The following is a 20,732-nucleotide window of genomic DNA, read 5'->3' as shown; positions in this document are numbered from 1 at the left end:
ATTTTTAATATATCCATATTGAACATGTTTTGTTTTAAATTACATGTTTTATGAGAAGGGGGAAGAGCAGAGAGGGAAACAAATCACAAGAAACTCTTAATGATAGAGAGCAAACTATGGGTTGATGGAAGGAGGTGGCTGGGCGATGGGCTAGATGGGTGATAGGTACAAAGGAGGGCACTTGCTGTGACGAGCACTGTGTGTTGTATGTAAGTGATGAGTCACTGAATTCTACTCATGAAACCAATATTGTGCTGTATGTTAATTAACTAAAACTTAAACAGAGATTAAAATAACAAATTAATATAAATAAATAAGTGTAATAAAAAAAGACTTAAGCAGTTTTCAAGTCTAAAAGACTTTGCTCGAATTTAATCTATATGCGTATTGAATACCCAAACACATGCACTTTAAGAAAGACCTTCCTCATATTTTCCTCTATCTTTCAATTGCCATGATTCATTAGTATTTATTTTATTTCTAGTGCACTCCCAAATGTGGTCCAGGATTCAAGCATCGAATTGTTCTATGCAAGAGCAGTGACCTCTCTAAAACATTCCCAGCTGCACAGTGTCCAGAAGAGAACAAACCCCCTGTCCGTATCCGCTGCAGTTTGGGCCGCTGCCCTCCTCCTCGCTGGGTAACTGGAGACTGGGGCCAGGTAAGGCGGTGGGACTAGGGGCTCCTGTTGAAGCAGCACCTTGAGACACCTGAGTTTTCTGATTGGGTCATTATCAGAGCTGCAGAGATGAGAAACACGATACAGAAATCTGGGTATCAGATACAAGTATGAAACAGTGCATGAGCAGCTGCCACACATAGACCCACTAGCTGCATTTCTCCTGCACCCACACACTTCCTACTTCTACCTACTCCTCAGGGCTTCCCACTACAACTTAAAATTAAAAGAGAGATAGTCTGTATGGCTGGATATTTGAGGAAGCTAACAAAACTTTGGACTCTAGTCCCAACTCTTTCAACTACTTCAAAAACAAATCCGTTAACACCAGTGTCTTAACTTTCCTACTTGCAAAAGTGACTCCTCTTAACTTCACAGAAAAGGTATGGGGGTTCTAATTAACTAAATAATGTGATTGGCAATCTTTGAAATATTATTAGTATCTACTATTTAATGGATTTATCTGATGGATGTTATGAATTGGGAAGCCAGTATAAAGGGCTTTGGGTCTGTATTTTTACATGATACTCATTTGCATTTTATGTTCTAATTCCTATTTTTTCTTTCTTCACTCACTTTTAAACCATGTTATCTTGGTGAAGGCCACTTTAAATTGTTTTACAACAAATTGATGTATTTGGATACAAGGAAAAATGAGTATTATTCTTTTGAATGTCAAAAAGGAAATCTATTAGGTTACGTTAAAAATAATGTTCCAGAAAGGTAATTTCTAGAAAATCAATGCCCTTTTCCTATGGTTTTATAATTAACCTTATAGCTAGTTATTTTCTAATATCTGAGACCCAGAAAAAATCATGGCACATAACTATACCAGTATGATTTTGTGTGATCTCTGGACTGGCTGGACCTGCCATTACTTATTAAAAATGGCATTTCATAGCAGTAGTTAGCAAAATTCTGACCAGCCCTCCATATTTCTACAGTGTATCTATAGACCTCTTTCATTACAGCTGGGCAAGGGCAAAGATTTTCAGTCTCCATTGAAGGAAATAAATATATTTGTTCTGTGCTCAGCTAGCCCTGTGGAGAGACAAAAATCAATGTGATCTTAAAATAATTAACATTTGCATATGTGTAACAAATAATTTGCATTTGTATAGCAGTATTTAATTTATAAAGTACTCAAGCAGAATATACATGATAGGCATTATAAGCAATTATGTGTTTCACTGTGGAAACAGTTTCAAAATATGGAATTGATATGGTGTTAAAGAATCAGTACAGGCACGCTCTCATAGCTTTGATTTACATAACGCACCATTATATAAAGGTCAGTTGAAAGGTTGTGCATGTTAGTGATTTCACCAATTTTGCAGTAATCAATTTCAGATTATTCTTTTAAGTGTTGGCAAATCTTTTTCTTCTCATCTGTATTTTAAAGTCAGTTTCCTAAAATTAAAATTAACTGGTAAAAATGTATTTTCAAAGACACTTTAATACATATTTATGGTGCATTTATCTTTTCATATTTAAAAATTTTTATAAAAGTGTCTATGAACACCCTTGCAAGTCCTGTAAATGCTTTGAGATTTTTCACAAACGAATTCAATAGGGTCTCCGTTTGTTAACCTTGTAAGCATCACCATCGCCTGTCTTGGCACTGGCTAGCTCATTTCCTTGATCACAAGTCTCACAGGCTTTGTGGGCATTCTAGGTGGCAAACCCCAAGAAAGACCCAGCTTCATGCTAAGTCACTCAGAGAGTATCTTCAACTCTAAAGTAACTGAAGTGACTAAAGTAACTGAAGCCTTGAGTAGATGAAAAAGGAGGAGACATGCTACTTGGCTCACATTTGTGTGACTGACAATACTTTAGAAAACTCAAGGTATTTTTTTAAGCTCTTTTTTTTTAACTATTCCCCATCACTAGCCCACACAGCAGTCACAGCTGTTATATTGAACTATTTTGATCAGATTCACAGCACTCCAGTAGACTATCAGATTATTTGCCCACAGCTCTATGATAAAGAGGGAGCAAAGTGATGTCCCAGCCCTAGAATCTCTAATTACTACTTCCTCATGAGGGTCTTCTTGTTACACTCCTGTTACAATTCACCTAATTGGAACTGTTAGAAAAATAGCCAAAGAAATCTCTTGTTTTCTAGGAACTATATTGCTTCCATTTTCTAGGGTAATAACATGTTCCTTGAATTTTCAAATGAATTCTAGAGTAGAATGACTTAATCATATACCTCTCCAAGATGAACTTCATATGGACTTTAAAAGCCAATATATGTGCTATTTGAAAAGATATAATATCTTTTTATCTCCTGAAAATTGTTGAGATTGCATTTTGTTTTTCTCTGTGTCTTTGGGTTCAGTGTTCCGCTCAGTGTGGCCTTGGGCAGCAGATGAGGACCGTGCAGTGTCTGTCCTACACCGGACAGGCGTCTAGTGACTGTCTGGAAACTGCTCGGCCTCCATCAATGCAGCAGTGTGAAAGCAAATGTGACAGTACCCCCATTTCCAATACTGAAGGTGAGTTTTCCATGGAGAAAGAGCCTGCGGTCTCTAGTGACTCACCTGCGTTGGCTCCCAGGCTGCGAAGAGCCCTAGAAAGCCACCGTTGTAGTATAGTTCATATAGAGAATTTGTGAAAGCTGTATGTGCACTGGATATGTGATAAGGAAACCTACATTTTTACCTGACTTCATGACCTTGTTAAGTCGTTTAACCTTTCTGGAGCTAAATTAGCTTATCTTTATAATGAGAGATTGGAGTAGGTAACCTTTAAGATCACATCAGCCTAGCAATCTATGTTTGACTTGTGCCAGAAATACAGAGACGATGTCTAATGAACCACACTTTGCAGTGAGAACTTCTGTTTCTTTTTGGGCTTAACAATGGATCTCTACCATGATGAAGATTAAAAATTTTGCTTGTTGTACATATAATGCAAGCATATATTTGAAACTATTTGTTTCAAATGCTAATTTTCTTATTGTAGAAAAGAAGAAAAGATAATTATATAGTTGTTTATAAAGGAAGATAAAAATTTCGCTCTGAAATTTCTCTTTCTTATGTATTGGGAAATCTGTTTATTAATAGCAGATGCCAGCCCAAATCCTGAATTTTCTTATATCTTATTTAAACAATTCTACCTTGTTTATTCAGTTAGGCTTTCATTTATTTTTCGTAAATTTTTTTCTTATGTTTTTATTTATTATTGAGACAGAGAGAAACAGAGCATTGGCAGGGGAGGGTCAGAGAGAGAGGGAGACACAGAATCTGAAGCAGGCTCCAGGCTCTGAGCTGTCAGCACAGAGCTCGATGCAGAGCTTGAACCCACAAACTGCCAGATCATGACCTGAGCCGAAGTTGGCCACTTAATCGACTGAGCCACCCAGGCATCCCTAGGCATTCATTTAAAATTTCCTGAATGCCACTATGTAAGAGGCACTAAAACAGAAATCATGGGAAATATAGAGACAAATATGGCATAGTCAGGAAATTCAGACTGGCTTGTCATATGAAAATAGAGCCATGCCCAAATACATGCACAAGAACATCTGAAGCCACTAATTTAAATAATGTAAGAAACATAGTTAAAGGACTCTGTTTAAAACAAAAGAAGAGAACTATCCTGAACATACTTTGTTAGTGTTTTTCAAATGAAAATTGTGTGCTTATGAACCTATTAAGAAGAGATTATTCTCACTGACTAAGTTTATCCAATTCAAAGGATTTTTTTAAAAAATTACATTCACTGTTGGGGCACCTGGGGGGCTCAGTCAGTTAAGCACCTATGCTGACAGCTCAGAGCCTGGAGCCTGCTTTGGACTCTGTGTCTTAGTCTTTCTCTGCCCCTCCCCTGTTCACACTCTCAAAAAATAAATAAACATTGAAAAAAAATTTTTTTAAATTACATTCACTATTTAAAAATATTTCCTTAGGAATTTTATTTTAGGTAGAGCAATCATCTTATATGACAGGATGCAGAGAACTTACATCTTTGCAAATGTACCGGTTTTTATATATAAGCCTCAACATGATATCCTTATTGTATAATTTACTCTTCTAGATAAGTATAGCCTTATTGTACATTAATTCAAAATCACAATTTTAATTTTCAAAATCTATGGCTCTGATGTCTTCTCCTTTTTTTGGTAAGGTCATTCTATAAATTGAGCTTTTCTTCTCTTAAAAAGAACTCAAATTCCATGATAAACCAAATCATTTTCCTTAGCAAAACAATCTTTTTTAAATAATCTAAATAAAAACATCTCTCTTGTGTAAGACTGCATCAATTATAAGTTGTTTGTCCATTATAAATTATTAGCAGTCTATCACATGGGTTTGAAGGTCTATTTTTCTTTCTGAGTTGGAAGATAAAAGGTTGAGGTGGGAAAGAGGATATAACTAACATATTAAATTATTCTGTGTTGGGTATTATGGTAGGCTCTTTATTATCCACCTTATATATCTCATATAAATATCTGCGTGTGTGTGGCTACACACACACATGCATGTTAAAATAGTGTCAACAATCTTCCAAGAATTGGTATTACTGATGAGGAAACTGAGGCACAGAAAGTGATAGTGACTTGCCAAAATGAAAAGACTAGGAAGTAGTAGACATGGGATTTGAACTGAGATTTGGCAGAGCCCAAGGGCATGTCAGTTTCAACCACATTTTTAGCTATTCTTTAATTCACTTTTTGAGTAGGGTATTTTAACATGAAAACAGATTTTGGTTATGAAGTAGCAATAGTTTATAGAATGAACACCATCTGATTCAGTAGATTCAAGCTTAGTCATTGCTGAAAGAATTGCTTAACATGCTCACAGCAATATATATGTTGAAATTATGTATATAGCTTTATTTTAGACATTTTAGTACTTTATTCAAAAGCTTTTCTATAGTGGTTAATTATTATACAGAAGCTTCACAGCTGGAGATGCGAAGTTTTCAGAGTGGGCAAAATATCATTTGTTACTAGACTTATTTCTGCCTTAAAGAAATTCTCTTAAAATAGGTGTTAATCTGAGGTTTCTTAAATTATTTGTAGAAACACCTCATGGTCATTTAATCTGCCTGGCCAAATCACTTTTTATTAATACTAATTTGAAGTAAGCAGTTAAGACAGAATTTTTAGCCTTCTTAGTAAAGGAGCAAACTTTTAGGAAATTATTAATCCTGCAAAATATGACTATCTTAAAACTGTTATTCCCTAAAGCTGCTGAGTCACTGAAAAGAAAGAGGATCACTCTCTTACAGAATTAGATTTAAAGTGTATATGTCTGTCATAACTTGTTTTGTGTTCTCTTTGGCTTACTGGTAGTGTATTTTGAATACATTTAAATACTCTAAACTATCTGCTCCTTTCATTGGCAGCTAATTATTGAATGCTTGCTTTGACCATCCTCTTCCATTCATTATGGAAAATGCAAATGCATTTATAAGCTCATAGTCTTACAGGGAAGATGCTTTAAAAAAAAAAGGAATGAAGGTAGAAGGTGTTATGTGGAGCAGTTGACATAATGCTAAAAGTTCAAATGGAAGACCAGTGACTTAAACCTTTTAGATCAAGGCAACTTCATAGACAAAGTGACCTGTGAACCAGCTGTAATATGTAGTTGGAAAAATAACCCACGTATACCCTAGGAAAAGAGGTTGAAACAGTTGAATTAAATCATAAATTGTCATTAATAGAGATATGAAATGGACAGATACTATGGATTTCAAAAGAGAAAAGGCTCTTGCTTGGAAGTAATGCAAAAGTAATTTAATATGGCTTCTGGGAATCAGGTTAGGGAGAAAAGAAATGCCTGTTGCTAAGGGAGAGTTGGGAGGACAGTCTGGTAGTAGGGGAAAGAATAGGCTCTGGTTGCTGCAGGAGGTTGAAAGAGCAGAATCCCCCAGCAGAATCAGGTTCTCTTGACTCTTCGTGGGAGGCTACTGTGAAACCTGTTCGTCTCTATCCCAAGACAGAGTTGAACCAAGGGAGATCCCTTGGGATCTAAAATACAGTTTTTCAGTGCGGTTGCTATGGATGAAATGGACCATTGATAGAATATTGAGTAATTGTTTTAAGAACCACAGTTTAGAAATTGGTTCCCTTTTTTTACATTTTATTATGAAAATAATAAAACATTTCAAATGTAACAACAAAGTTGAAAGAATTTTTCAATGAACATCCCCATCTGGATTCTAGCATGAACATTTTCCTGTGCTGATTTATCACATATATCTATCTGTCCATCCCTCAATGTAATGGTTTTTAAATAATGTGCTCCATTCACCCAACCATTATTATTTACTAAGCAAGCATACTGACAATGGGCCAGGCACTGAGACTATGAGAGGAATATGGCAAGGTCCTTGTCCTCAAAGGACAGTTTATGATTTATTTTTTAGCATTTATTATTCATTTTTGAGAGTGAGAGAAACAGAGGGTGAATGGGGGAGGGGCTGAGAGAGTGAGAAACACAGAATCAGAAGCAGGCTCCAGGCTCTGAGCTGTCAGCACAGAGCTCAAACTGGGGCTTGGACAAACCCACGGACCACGAGATCATGACCTGAACTGAAGTCAGACACTTAACCAACTGAGCCACCCAGGTGCCCCTAAAGGGAGAACAGTTTAACAGGGCTGGCAACAAATAATTTTCACGATATGGGCAGTACTCTAACAGGGTAGAAAGAAGTTACCATGAATACACAGAGGAGGGGTAATCGATGGAAGCATCGTGGAGAAGACAAGCGTGAGTGGGGCACTGGAAGGTATGAAACAATTTGCCAAGAACACATGGAGATGCTGGGCATTCCTGGTAGAGGACACATGTGTTCAGTCATTGGGGCAGGGAGGGTAGTTCAGTATGGGTATAGTGGGTTGGCAGATGAGCAGGTAGTAGAGATGAGCTACAAAGAGAGAGAGAGTCAGGGACTTGGTTTTGGAGGGTCCTGAATGCCAAGGAAGGCAGTTAGGACTCTACAAGTTCTAGGGAACAAGCGAAGGAAATTGGAGAGTGACATGCTCAGGGTGGCAGGAGTGTGAAGGGGCGGAGGGAAGTCAACCTTGTGTGAAGAAAGAGGTAGAACAGTATTCTAAGTGTCCAGGCTTGAGATGATGAAGGCTTGAATTAAAGCAGGTATAGAAGAAATCAAAAGGGAAGTCATTAATTGGGAAAAAAGAATAAAATGGGAGGGAAAATAAAAAGACCCTGATGAACAGGTAGACACAGGGATAAGAGATTTAGAGATGTCCAGTATGACACCGATTTAGATTTTGGTTCCTGGATACTATAAATCATGATAAGGAATTTAGGCATCTATAGGGATGTTAAAAACACATTCATCCCCAGTGTTTAGTAAGGCACCCCCACATGCCTTACTAAAATAATGGAATTTGAGTAAAATTTAAAAAAAATAAACAATGGAAAGAGATGGAGGGAGATTAAGACAAAAAGAATAAAAGGAGAAATTCAGAAGTGGAGCAGCAAGATATTAAAAGTAAATAGTAAGGGGCACCTGGGTGGCTCAGTCAGTTAAAGGTCTGACTTTGGCTCGTGTCATGATCTCATGGTTCATGAGTTTGAGCCTCACATTGGGCTTTCTGCTGTCAGCACAGAGCCCCCTTCAGATCCTCTGTCTCTCCTCTCTCTGCCCCACCCCTGCTCGCTCTCGCTCTCTCTCTCTCTCTCTCTCTCTCTCTCAAAAAAAAAAAGTAAATAGTAAGTAGTTAGACGGAACTAGGAGAAGGAAGAAGGAAGATACAATTTGCCATATGCAACATCTGCTTTAGTTTTTAATTCTTGAAAGGCTTCAGTGAAGGGTTAAAGTATTATAGGCTTGAATTTGACAGACTGCCATGATGGGGATAACACTGCAGTGCTACTGAGAGTGAATTATAGACACACTGGGTATCACTACATCTGAAGTACTACTCAGAGTAATTTTTTAAAGTACATCTGGCAGCTGGGACTAGCCGACACAAGCTTACCTGAAATTCTATCCCAAATGCCATTTTATTCATCTTTATGCAGTTTCAGATTCCCTTGTAGTTTATATGGTGAGTCTTTTCAGTTCTGAATAGTACAAGGCAATCTGTCAGCTAGAATTTATTTTTGCCAGCTAATAATTCATGGTGTGCCATGAGATGGTAACCAACCCAGGAAAGGTGTGGTTAGTGTACATTGGTTTACCAGCCCAGGCTGACAGTGACTTTGGTTGGTGTCAGTCTCCCTCAAGTGAACAACTTTGGAGAAAGCCTGAGCAGATCCAGAAATCTCATAAGACCTCCAGAACAAAACTACTGGATTTGAGGTTTCAAGTGGCATCTGTTGTATTAAAACCAGTGAAAGGAACAATGAAGGTCATTTGAAGACTCTGAGTTGAAGGAGGTGAGGAAGAGTAGGGGTTTTTTTTCCTTTGCCATTTTAAAGAGCTCAGAATGCACCTTAGCATTCAGGTTCAAATCCCTGGCTGTCTGGTTTATGGGGAACCCTGAGGTATGTGTTGGTATTTTACCACCTTGAGGATGAATATGGTTGGTATTCAGGGAATAAGACGGGGTAAAGAGAAACTGGGGAAGCAAAGAGAAAAAGGAATGGCATAGCCCATGGTAAGATGAAGCTGGAATCAAGTTTCATAGTTGATATCACCTTGCTTCAAGGATGAAAAGTTGGTGGACTGTTGCCATTGCAATGAATAATGTCAGGTTCCCAAATGAAACTTGTTATTTCACCCCTTTACCGTCTGAATATGTAGAATATCAAGGACAATTTTTTCAGAAAAAATACTGAGTTCACATCCCTCATCTGGACTCCTGCACCACACATTCACATGTACAGCCTTTGCCATTTCATTTCTCACTCACCTCTGCATCTTCTTGGGCAGTTTGACAGAGGCACAGCTGGTTATACTTTCCTAATCCAAGAGATAGACCCTAAGGTGCTTAAGTCATAACTCTCTATTTACTTGTTCCTCTGAATCTCATAAAGAGTTTACAGGCACACAGGGCATGCATTTGTCAAAAAAGGATGCTGAATGGTCCAACCTGGTCATGAAATGATCTGTCCCTCTGTATTCCAGGTCACTGGGATAGGCTGTGCAACGTTTTAGGAAATAAATGCAAGAGCACTGCATTTCAAGAGTTGCTCTTGTATTCCTTGGACCAAGTGAAGCCTTTAAAGTCACAATGAATCTGAATCCAATTGCATTCTAAATTCATAAGCCTCTGTTCAGTCTGAGTGTTTTGAAATCATGTCTTTTAGGTCGGAGATTTGAAAGATTAAAGCACCTGGGGAAAAACCCACTGGCACATCAATGATAAGTAGATTCATGTGTTGCCTATGAAACAGGTCGTCTTATTTTATCATTCAAGTCTACCAAAACCCATATTACCACTGAGACCCACTCTTGCATACCTGGCAGGTTACTTAAGACTCTAGTAATGGGTCTAGTTCACATCAAAGAGCCTAGGGGTCAGCTTTCATCCCTTTATATATTCCCAAGTGTGACTGAGACAAATGTAGGAAGACCCCATAAATTTTCCTCTCCACCAGAAATCTCTGGGCTTAAGTAAATGAAATTTTGTTTTCAGGGAGAGGTGGGATATAAAAAAAAGGAGAGACTACTTAGGTCCACAACATAGTTTCTAGAAGCTATACAAGAAGGACCTCTCACCCTTCCTGTGGCCTCACAAGAGAAAAGGTAGAATGAGGGTCTTTTCTTTCTCCTCCCAGCAGAGTACTTAGCTGGTTGGTACCTGATGACCACAGAAGAGAAAAATCAAGTCTTCATCTTAAATCCTTGACCCTGCTGGCTTAGATTCCACTAATTAAAAAGCAATAGTTATAAGTGTATCAACATGAAGATACTATGATAGTAAAGACCAAACCTTCCAAATAGATTAATTATAGAGTAATCATCTTCAAAAAGATTCTAACTGAAGGATTCCTTTTAATAGGTGTCCCAGTATAATAGTTTATTTACAGATTATGTATTACTAAAGTATAGGGAAGCTTTTAATTATTAGATACTTTAGAGATTAAGTAGAAATCAATGCATACTGAAGATCATTCAGAAACTAAAAGAGAACATTTATTATTGTTTTGATTTCAATGGGAAACTGTGGTTTAACTTATGCACAACTTTTTCAGAATGGTTTTACCACAAATGTAAGCTGTACAGTATATTGGCTCAGGGGTGAGAAGAGTATTTCATTTTTTCCCAAATTTTAATTTAAATTCCAGTTAATTAACAAACAATATAACATTAGTCTCAGGTATAGAATTTAGTGATTCATCACTTTCACTATTGCATATTTTTAATGGCTTTGAGAGTGAAGCAGACCAGTGAAAAAGTTTTATAATTAAGGCCTCTTGACTACATAAGCAGATGTCGGTGAGTCAGTCCAAGAGCTCAACAAATCAGTCCTCTCTAGGTAAGCTAAAAAAGTGGCAGATGGGCTGAATGCCCCAGTATAATTTAATACTGCTACTACGATATTTAAGATTATATTCTGCTTTCTGTAATAACAGGGCTTTAGAACTACCATGGGGCAATCAAATCACCTTCCACTCATGTCATTTTATGCAATTGAAGGGTGGTAAAGCCAAAGAAAAGCATTCAGGCCATTTTAAATACCTGTGACCTAGAACCCTGCTTTTAAAAAACATATACCTGGGGCACCTGGATGACTCAGTCAGTTAAGTGTCTGACTTCGGCTCAGGTTGTGATCCCGCAGTTTGTGGGTTCAATCCCCGCTTCGGGCTCTGTGCTGACAGCTCAGAGCCTGGAGCCTGCTTTAAATTCTGTATCTCCCTCCCTTTCTGTCCCTCCCCTGCTCACACTCTGCCTGTCTGTTTCTCTCTCTCTCTCTCACTCAAAAATAAATAAACATTAAAAAAAAACAAACATATCCCTTTCTCCAGGTGCCTCACCAACTCAGTTTATGGAGCATGCCAATTTTATTTTGGGGATTGTGAGTTCGAGGCCCATGCTGGGTATAGAGATTATTTGAAAATAAAATATTTTTTTTTAAATTCCTCTTTTTCTAAGGTGGCAGAGCAAGCTTTCTGATGATGATGTCACCTAGGGTTGACAAGGGTCTGCCTTACAGGCAGAAATTTTTTTGTAGTTTCATGCCCAGCTCTTAAACCAACTAGCTATGTGACCAGCTTGGATTTCCTAACCTTTGTGAGCTTCAATCTTGCCATCTCTATAAACCTGATGTTTTATATACATAAAAGGATTAAATATATTAATATATAAAACCACGGGCAGTTCCTGTACATAGGAGGCATGTGATAAATTCTTTTTAACATGATTATTATTGGATTAAGTGCTTGTGGCTTTAAAAGACTAAGAATGAAAGACCAGTTATGGTTACCTTCTCTGATAATTTCCATCAGTCCAAAGGCTGATTCTTCTTGTCTGGGTAGTCCCTAGAAGGCAAAACCAAAAAGTAGAAACAGGATCTTCTGCTGGGGCCCTCCTTTGGGAGAGCCCCCACATTCGAGACTGTGTGTCCTTAACATAGCCTCAGTGTCTCCACTTTAATGTCTCATCAAGGCCCAAGCTCTCAGCCTTGGAGTCTTGAGCTCCGGCTCCTCCCCCATTTCTCCCACCATGATTTACCTGCTTTCTGTTTAATATCTTTTTTTTAATCTGCTTATGCATCCCAGTGTGTAATCCTTCCTGAGAGCCTATGTACATTTTGACAGGGATCCCAGAGAAATAATAATGGTGTTTGATCTCAGAGGCAGAGGTGTTGGTGGTAATCATAACAGAGCGAACAGGCTGAGTGCTTCCTCTGTGCCAGCGCCATGGCCATGTGCTTTGTAGACATTAGCCCGTGTGAGCTTCACTTACCACATCCTGTGAGCAGGTCTCGTCAGTCTCCACTTCACGATGAAGAAACTGAGGCTTAGACAGGTAATGGAACCTGGCCCAGGACAATCAAATACTGGGAGGAAGCAGCTCCAGAATTCACCCCCAGGCCCAGCTGACTCCAGATCTGCCACTCAACACCCCTATGTTATGCTGCTGGTGCAGGTGGGTCTGGCACACTCCTGAAGAGTCACTACCTCCCTAATCTTGGTTCTGCTCCCAGGACCCAAGTGTCTTCCTGCTTTCAATCAAGCTGGATGGAATCAACTTAGGTGACAACAAACCTGAGAGGGATTGGAAAGTTCAGAGAGGGATATCCTGGCAGCCAGCTTTCAACCCAAGGCTCCACCCTGCTGCTGGCCAAATTCTGCACTCTGGACCTCCGCATGTTGGGCAGAGTCCCCTCATTTAGAGCACCCACATAAGGAGCAAATCTTGACTTAGATTTGTAATAGCCTGAGTAAGTGAATGGAGCAGTAATTGGAGGGAGGAACAACTTATGAATATTTTTATCCATTATTTATTGTCTGTTGTTTAATCAGATTTTCAAGTCTAACTCTAAAAGAAGAATCTGTGAGTTTGCTTATATTTTGCTCGTCTCAGAATTTTCCTGGACCAGCAGCAACTCTTCCAAAAATGGAGTAATAAACCTCCCAGTAAAATTGCACCCCAGAAAATACTGACTTGTGTCAATACGACAGCATTTTCTCAGTAGCAGTCAAAATATTGAATCCTCATCAAGAATGTCAGAGGGCAACTTACTGTCATCAGATGGTAAAAGATAATAACTAACAGTGGTAATAACAATATTAAGTCAGTGTCTTACACTTGTCAAGTGCTAATAGCCTGTGCACCACTCTGGGTGGCATCACGGATGTACATGTTACGTGTGGAAGGGAGAACTCTCGTCATCCTTATTTAGAGATGGGGCAGCTCCAGCACACAGAGGCTAAACTCTTTGTTCAGAGTCATAAAGTCAGTAAATGATAAAACTAGGATTGAACTGGGGCAGTCTGGCCCCTAATTTTATTTCCTTGTACTATTAAAGCAACCAGTCCTCCTCGGTGTATCAACCAAATCATCTTTATATTTTGGCAAAGAAGACCAAAACTAAAGTCTACTTTGTTCTTGAAGCAGTCCCACCAAGCGCCGCTGCAGACTGTGAGGGGGGTAGTCTCTGCTGGCAGGATACTCCATGAAGATGATTTAGATTAAAGATGAGTGATACGGTGTCAGCTTTTCTCATCTTATTTTTATTTTACTCTATTTATTCACTTTAAGAGAAAGAGACAGAGAGGGTAAGCGTGCATGAGTGGGGACGGGGCAGAGAGAGAAGGAGAAAGAGAGAATCCCAAGCAGTCTCCATGCTCAGCACAGAGCCCAGTGCAGGAGCTGAACCCACGAACCACCAGATTATGACCTGAGCCAATCAAGAGTGGACCCTGAACCTACTGAATCACTCAAATGTCCCTCTCATCATTTTAATAATTGCATTACCTTGACAATATATCCCTCTTGGTAACACTAATAGCATTTTTTTTTTTTTGCACAACTGTTCTTAGTCTGAACCTGTTTTGGTTGCTTTTTATTGGTCATGATAGTAAGGAAAAGAAAAAAAATATGACGTGACCTCCAAATTAAAATATGTGGACAACTTTTCATCTCAAATTCACATTTGATTCACCAAAAATCATCTGACTTCTTTTTTATTTTAGTGCAAAGTTGAAAGAAATGTTTCTTGTCTCTCTCCCTTCTTTCAGCCAAAACTTAAATATATTGAGAATCCTACTGTGGAAATGTTCTATTCAGAATTCTAACTATTACTCTCTTTGTGAGTCAAACCATGAGTAAGGGAATTTGATGGTGGCAGAGCTTAGGTTTGAAGAAGGTTGATGGCTCCAGTTAAAAATTTAAGCCTTTCACTGAAAGAGCGTGGGACATGAGACCAATAAAATTGTTACCTTACTTTTCAGTAATGAGAACCAAAAACTTGTCCATTCCTTCACATGTCACTTCTCAAGTTTATCTCATGGCTTGTGTACCATGTATATGGTCTCTTACAATTTCAGTGGATTTCTGAAGCGAGGAAAAAAATACAACTAAACCAGCAAGCAAGCAAGCAAGCAAGCAACAACAACACAACTGTCCTGTTACACTGAACTTCACCCACTGTCCTGCCTGATTCTAATTACCTTCAGTAATTTACCCAGGATGCTTCAGTATAATCACCTGGAAAAATGAGGGTAGAACTTTGATTCTGGGAGGCATATGGAAATTTAATTACTAGGTTTACAAAGTATTTTAAAATCCCCAGATAAAAGTGACTAGAGGACTGCAGGAGAGTATCATTATTAGCAGCAGTGGGGTTATGTGGGGGCAAGAGGGGTGCTGAGGATCAAAGGCCGGTCTCCCCTTCTCTACACTGGCCCCTTCGCCCCATCTTCTGCAACCAGTCTCAAAGGAAGATGGAGAAAGAATCATTTATTCACCTTCTGGCTGCAAGATCTGCAGACCTCAACTGTGGCAGTTCTAGCACAGAGGAGAAAATACACATAGGAAAAAAGAAGGCCATGTCTCACTTCCAAATTAAAAAAAGACATTTCTACATGTTTCCATAACCCACAGACTGCTGCCATTTGAGGCCAACCCCTCCAAGTTTTCCTCTTTGTCTAGTGTAGTTGCTGAATCTAGGCCACTGTCAGCAATCCTTTTCATTCACCCAGGCCCATCCCCACGCCTCACAGATGCACAGATTCTCTGGAGACATGTGTACTTTGGTATCAAACAATTCAACTCATGTTTGATTTTGGATAACCTTGCACTGCTGAATAAAATAACCCTTGAGAAAGAAGCAATAAAAGCGCTGTAAGAAAAATGACTCATGTTTCCAAGCTGTCTAAAGTGATCACTTATCCCAACAAATGGTAATTCTTTCAAGACACAGTGGGCATGCACCATACTTGTAAAAGTCTGGGAGAAAAGCCTTGCAATCATTTTTTTAAAAATTGTGTTAAATATATCAAAAAAATGTTTCTGGTAGGTTATACCATACAGGGTATGCTTAAAAACAAAAACAAAAACCACATAGATGTGGAAGCCAAGGTGGATTGGTGCAAGGGGATCCTTGCTGAACACAAACATGCAGACTCATTGGCGTGTTTCTGCACTTGTTTATGTGCCTCTAATTGTTTTCCATTTTCTGCCCTCATTCGCTAGAGTGCAAAGATGTGAACAAAGTGGCGTATTGCCCGCTGGTGCTCAAGTTCAAGTTTTGTAGTCGAGCATACTTCAGACAGATGTGTTGTAAGACCTGCCAAGGACACTGACCCGTGGAGAGCCAGAGAGGGAGCCTTGTCATTTCATCGTGGAAATGCGTCCATCAACGAGAGCCACCCAGAGGAAGAGGATTGATGTCCTTGCAAATGCATTACCCTGTGGAAAATGTAACCACTGGTCAGCCCTAGCTGACAGGATTTCAATATTATTTTAACTTCTGTGAAGTGGGATTTATTGATCCAAAGTGCTGGACACAGTATTAGGAGGGAATGCCAGATCGGAGAGATCCAAACAACACAGGGAGACTTGCTTACTGTGGAGCGTTTGTGTTCTTTCGAGTAAATCCAATAGCCTGTTTACCTCCTTGGACCATTAAGATAATTTTTATTATGGACTTAGCAATGACACTGAATCCATTTGTATTTAAAACTGTTTAAAATGTAGCTGTTATGACTTGGTCAACAATGGAAGTAAAGAAGACTCAGAAATCTTAAGTCATAGCTTAAAAATATTTACTATACTTTATCTCAATACAACAGCACCACAATTTAAATTCTAAAACGGGCTTTTAACTGTAATTTAAGGAGCAATTATAAATCAAAAGTAATGAAAGTTTGTATTATTTTTCTTCATTCCAATTAATTTCCTTAGGACGAATCCCCCTGTTCTGAACACTGCTGTGAGCCACATATACTATATTAAAGCGAACAACAAGGAAGGACTCAGTTTAAGGCAGCGCATCAGTTACTGCAGCCATGCAAGTCTATAAATTCTGTGCTAAGAGTCTGGGGCCAACTTGCCATTGTGCACGTGAAGCTGAGATTTCCATTAAAACTTTAAGAGAAAAACATTTCAGTTTCATGCAAAAGCCAGACTTGGGGTATGGTAGAGACTGAAGAACCAGGCCCTTTGCTGCCATCACACAGGATGCCTGAGTCCTTATGTGAATCACCCCAGCTCAGTTGTGTTTACAACCTCACCAGCCACAGAACAGCTTCTGCCCCGTTGGATTGTTGCACGCATGTTGAGATTACTGAAATGATGCCGTGCAAAAGATAGACTGGCTCGGCAACAACTAAGCAGACCCTTTCGCTGACAATTGTGATGGGTTCCAGATGTCCCTTCTTTGATATGGCAGAAGGGCGTTTATTTATATGAGAGCAAGTGTGTGTGTGTGAGCGGGTGCTTTTGAGTGTGTGGGTAGATGAGTGTGCTTGCACATAAATGTGCTATTTTTGTGAGTTTTTAAAGTAGGCAAGGGATAACAACCAAAGAAGAAAACTCATGAAGCCTAGAGATCATAAAGCATAATTTTAATAGTCACCCAACCATTTTGTATTTTTTATGGATACTTTGAATGGCAATTAAATGTGAAATCAAGTTTCTTGGGCAAGTCAAAATCTAGAATCAAATCCAGAATCCTAAATTAAATTGACTAGCTCATATTTTCCCTATCCACAAGTTTCATGTCATGTTCATCAAAAGATTCAACAGTGAGATTAAAAGAAAGCAAAAAAGAAGAGGGAACTTTAACACTTGTAGCTTGCAGCAGGTTCTTGATGAATGTGCTTTGTGTCCTACATGGTGTGTACACCATGCTCTACCAACACCTCAAACTCCAACCAAATAGCTTCTTTGTAAAGATGCTACTTGCAGCTAAAGAGTATGTTCAACCTTAGTCCATCACTGTGCTCTCAAACTACATGTCCGGTGTTTCACCTACACCATGACCTAATGTAGATGATTAGGTTTTCTCAGAAAGGAAAAGAGACTCACAGACTTCAAACACTAACCACAACTTCAGGTTTGTTGTGGACAGTCAGCATGGGCTGTTTTTCTGCACACTCAGTCATAGTCATCCCTATTTTCTCACCTGCTTTCTGTCTCAACACCATAGCTCATGTCCCTGAACTTTCCACAGAAAGTTACTGACAATACTCAAAAATTGCCAGGGCTGCTCTCTATACTGCTCTTAGAAGGCCAGCCAGCATGCTATCTATTCAGTGAAAGGGAGGCAGCTCGTGAGCAGTGTGCCCCCAGAGCTGAATCCACTTGGTCCCTTGCAAAGAGTGGTTAACTTGGTGCTAATGTGCCTTGGTGAAATAAAGAAAGGATGGGTGGTTTCTGTGGCATTTTAGGCATAGGTTTGCCATCAGGATCTGTTTTTCCCCAAATATAAATATCAGCTCATGGTTTTATTCCAAAAAGATTTCTTACGTGACTAACTTGAGTCTGTTCTTCACCTCACTTGGAAACTAACATGATGAGGACCGTTGCCCTGGGCCATCTTGACTGTGGGCAAGTGTTCCTTAGGAGTGTGCACCAGCCCCAAGACCAGGAGTAGAGAGCCCCCAGGAGCAGCATCGCAGCATCGGATTTCTCTGCTGGAAGGAACCAAGCCTAGAATGTGCCCTGAGTAGGGAAACAAATCATATTCTGCAGCACATCACAATACTGCTGCTACGCTCTCGTCAGCCACATGGCTACATGATGCTCTCTTCCTAAATAATAGCAATAGGATTGTCAGTGGTGGCTGAGCCACCATGGCAAGCCCTCCAAAAGTAGTGTGCTATACAGACTACTTAGAGAGACCCTCGGAAACTGGTGCCCTATGACTGAGAACAGTATCTGCCACCAGCACAAAGTTGGCCAAAAAAGGAAAGGTAAAACCCACCCAAATGATTAAAGCCCTTGAGATACATAGAATTTCCTAAACCGTCCATTTCGTTAGGAATTTTATTGGAGTGAATGTCACATAGGTATCCTTAATAATACAGAATGAAATTACCTTTGTATTATTGTGATTAGTTGTTGCTTATTATTTTATACTCAGTATTAATGTGGTACACTGTTACTTTCTTTTTTTTTTTTTTTTTTGCTTTTGTAAATTATATTCTAATTTATTGCCATGTTTCCTAACACTTGTCCTACATTCATTCTCCTGCTTGTAATGAAAATGAAAAAGTCATTGTAACACTTGATGGAGTGAAATTCCACACCAGGCACAGATTTTTTTTTAACATAGGTAATTTAGTAAAAATAAAAATTCAGCTTATAAGAATGATTCAGATGAAGGTTGTCTATTCCCTGAAAAGCTCATGTGAAACTTGCAGTAGGAGGATCTATCCTTTGGAATACCACCCTACATAATCCAAATTATCCAGGTAGTATCTGGGATTGAGATTATTTGTTGCATCCTTATTATGCTCCTCAGAAATTGCATATATTTGTATTTCATTAACATTAAACACAAGGACTTTGGATATTCCTGGTGGAGCTCTGTCCTCAGATGCCATTAGTCAGCTATTCTGGTGCCAGAAAAGAAGTCCAGATTGACCCATGACTCTTTTGCCTTCACCTTTTGCTTTCCGTGTAAGTGCTTTAACATAGAAGAGGATGCAAGATATTTCATCATGGAAAAGGTGCTGAACAAAAGTATTCATATTTGAAAGATTTTTTTTAGTTTTTTTTAATAGTTTATTGTCAAATTGGTTTCCATATAACACCCAGTACTTCTCCCCACAAGTGCCCTCCTCCATTACCCCACCTCCTTTCCCCCCCTCCCCCTTCCCCTTCAACCCTCGGTTCATTTTCAGTATTCAATAGTCTCTCAGGTTTTGCATCCCTCTCTCTCTCCAACTCTCTTTCCCCCTTCCCCTCCCCATGGTCCTCCATTAGGACCATTAGGTTTCTCCTGTTAGACCTATGAGTGCAAACATATGGTATCTGTCCTTCTCCGCCTGACTTATTGCACTTAGCATGACACCCTCGAGGTCCACCCACTTTGCTACAAATGGCCATATTTCATTCTTTCTCATTGCCATGTAATACTCCTTTATATATATATATACCACACCTTCTTGATCCATTCATCAATTGATGGACATCTAGGCTCTTTCCATGATTTGGCTATTGTTGACAGTGCTGCTATGAACATTGGGGTACATGTGCCCCTATGTGTCAGCACTTCTGTATCCCTTGGATAAATCCCTAGCAGTGCTATTTCTGGGTCATAGGGGAGTTCTACTGATAGAAAAATCTTTCATCTCCAAAGAGGACATGCAGATGAAAGGTTTCTCTATTCAGATTCAATAGGGAGCATAGAATCCGGAATGGCATGCTTTTCCACCTTCAGACATTTCCTCTTAGGCTGAACTAATGATTCAGCCATCCCTAAGTTGGGGTATATTATAATATGCAAAGGTAACTCAGCAGTTTTTGAAACTCAGCAGCTAAAATAAAAGTGGCCTTCCTCCATGCTTAGCTATCTGAATATGTTTATAATTTCAATTTCATCAGTTATATAAGAAGATGTGGAATGCCAAAGCAGATTGTGCTTCAGTCCACTTACTTCCACACACACACACACACACATTCCACATCACACGTTAGAAGAAGTCAGGTGTCATGATTAGATAGTCTGGGAAGTATTTCTCCAAGGTCATTCTAAGAGCCAGAGGTGGTTGGAATATTATGAATGCTCAGTTAATGAGAAGACTCTGGAACCAACTGTTTTAACTTCCTACTGTATTTGCAAAAGGTAGTTTGCCTAGGGGCTGAGGAGGGGGGAATACCAAGAAATAAGGTTTGCCTTAGCTTAGATTCCACAGATGCTAGTTTCTCTCCTCATCTACTGTTGTTTTTACGCTTCTAGTTAATTGTTTATTCCCTTTGAAATATCTAAAAGCTACTATCCTTCTTAGTGCATTGACTCTAAGGACAATCTGCTCTCCATGGAGGTTCTGCCAGTGTCCAGAGAGACTTTTATGCTCCAAAAGGAGCATTTTTTGATATTTTTCAAGTGAATTAGGAAGAAAAGTCAGGTATTGATCTTTGTAACAAAAATGTAAATTTGTATGGCTAGGATAAGATTCATTACTTTGAAAAGACAAGGGACAATACAATTCAGGGAGAAAAAAAAGTC

At 39.1% G+C, this 20,732-nt stretch overlaps 1 protein-coding gene across 1 annotated transcript in view; it reads left to right on the top strand.

Annotated features, from left to right (window-relative positions):
• The window catches only part of ADAMTS6 (ADAM metallopeptidase with thrombospondin type 1 motif 6), a 265,952-nt gene extending 247,080 nt beyond the window's left edge, over positions 1–18,872 (top strand). The window contains exons 22-24 of the mRNA XM_029942319.1: positions 485–661; positions 3,021–3,177; positions 15,749–18,872. Of these exons, the coding sequence (XP_029798179.1) occupies positions 485–661; positions 3,021–3,177; positions 15,749–15,858 (444 nt within the window). The 3' untranslated portion in view covers positions 15,859–18,872. The remainder of the gene's footprint in view (positions 1–484; positions 662–3,020; positions 3,178–15,748) is intronic.
• Positions 18,873–20,732: the final 1,860 nt, after the last annotated feature.

This window comes from Suricata suricatta, chromosome 6, assembly GCF_006229205.1.
Source record: "Suricata suricatta isolate VVHF042 chromosome 6, meerkat_22Aug2017_6uvM2_HiC, whole genome shotgun sequence".
Lineage (NCBI taxonomy): Eukaryota > Metazoa > Chordata > Mammalia > Carnivora > Herpestidae > Suricata > Suricata suricatta.
Note: the sequence above shows the minus strand (reverse complement) of the source record. Positions and strands in the feature narration are given on the sequence as shown.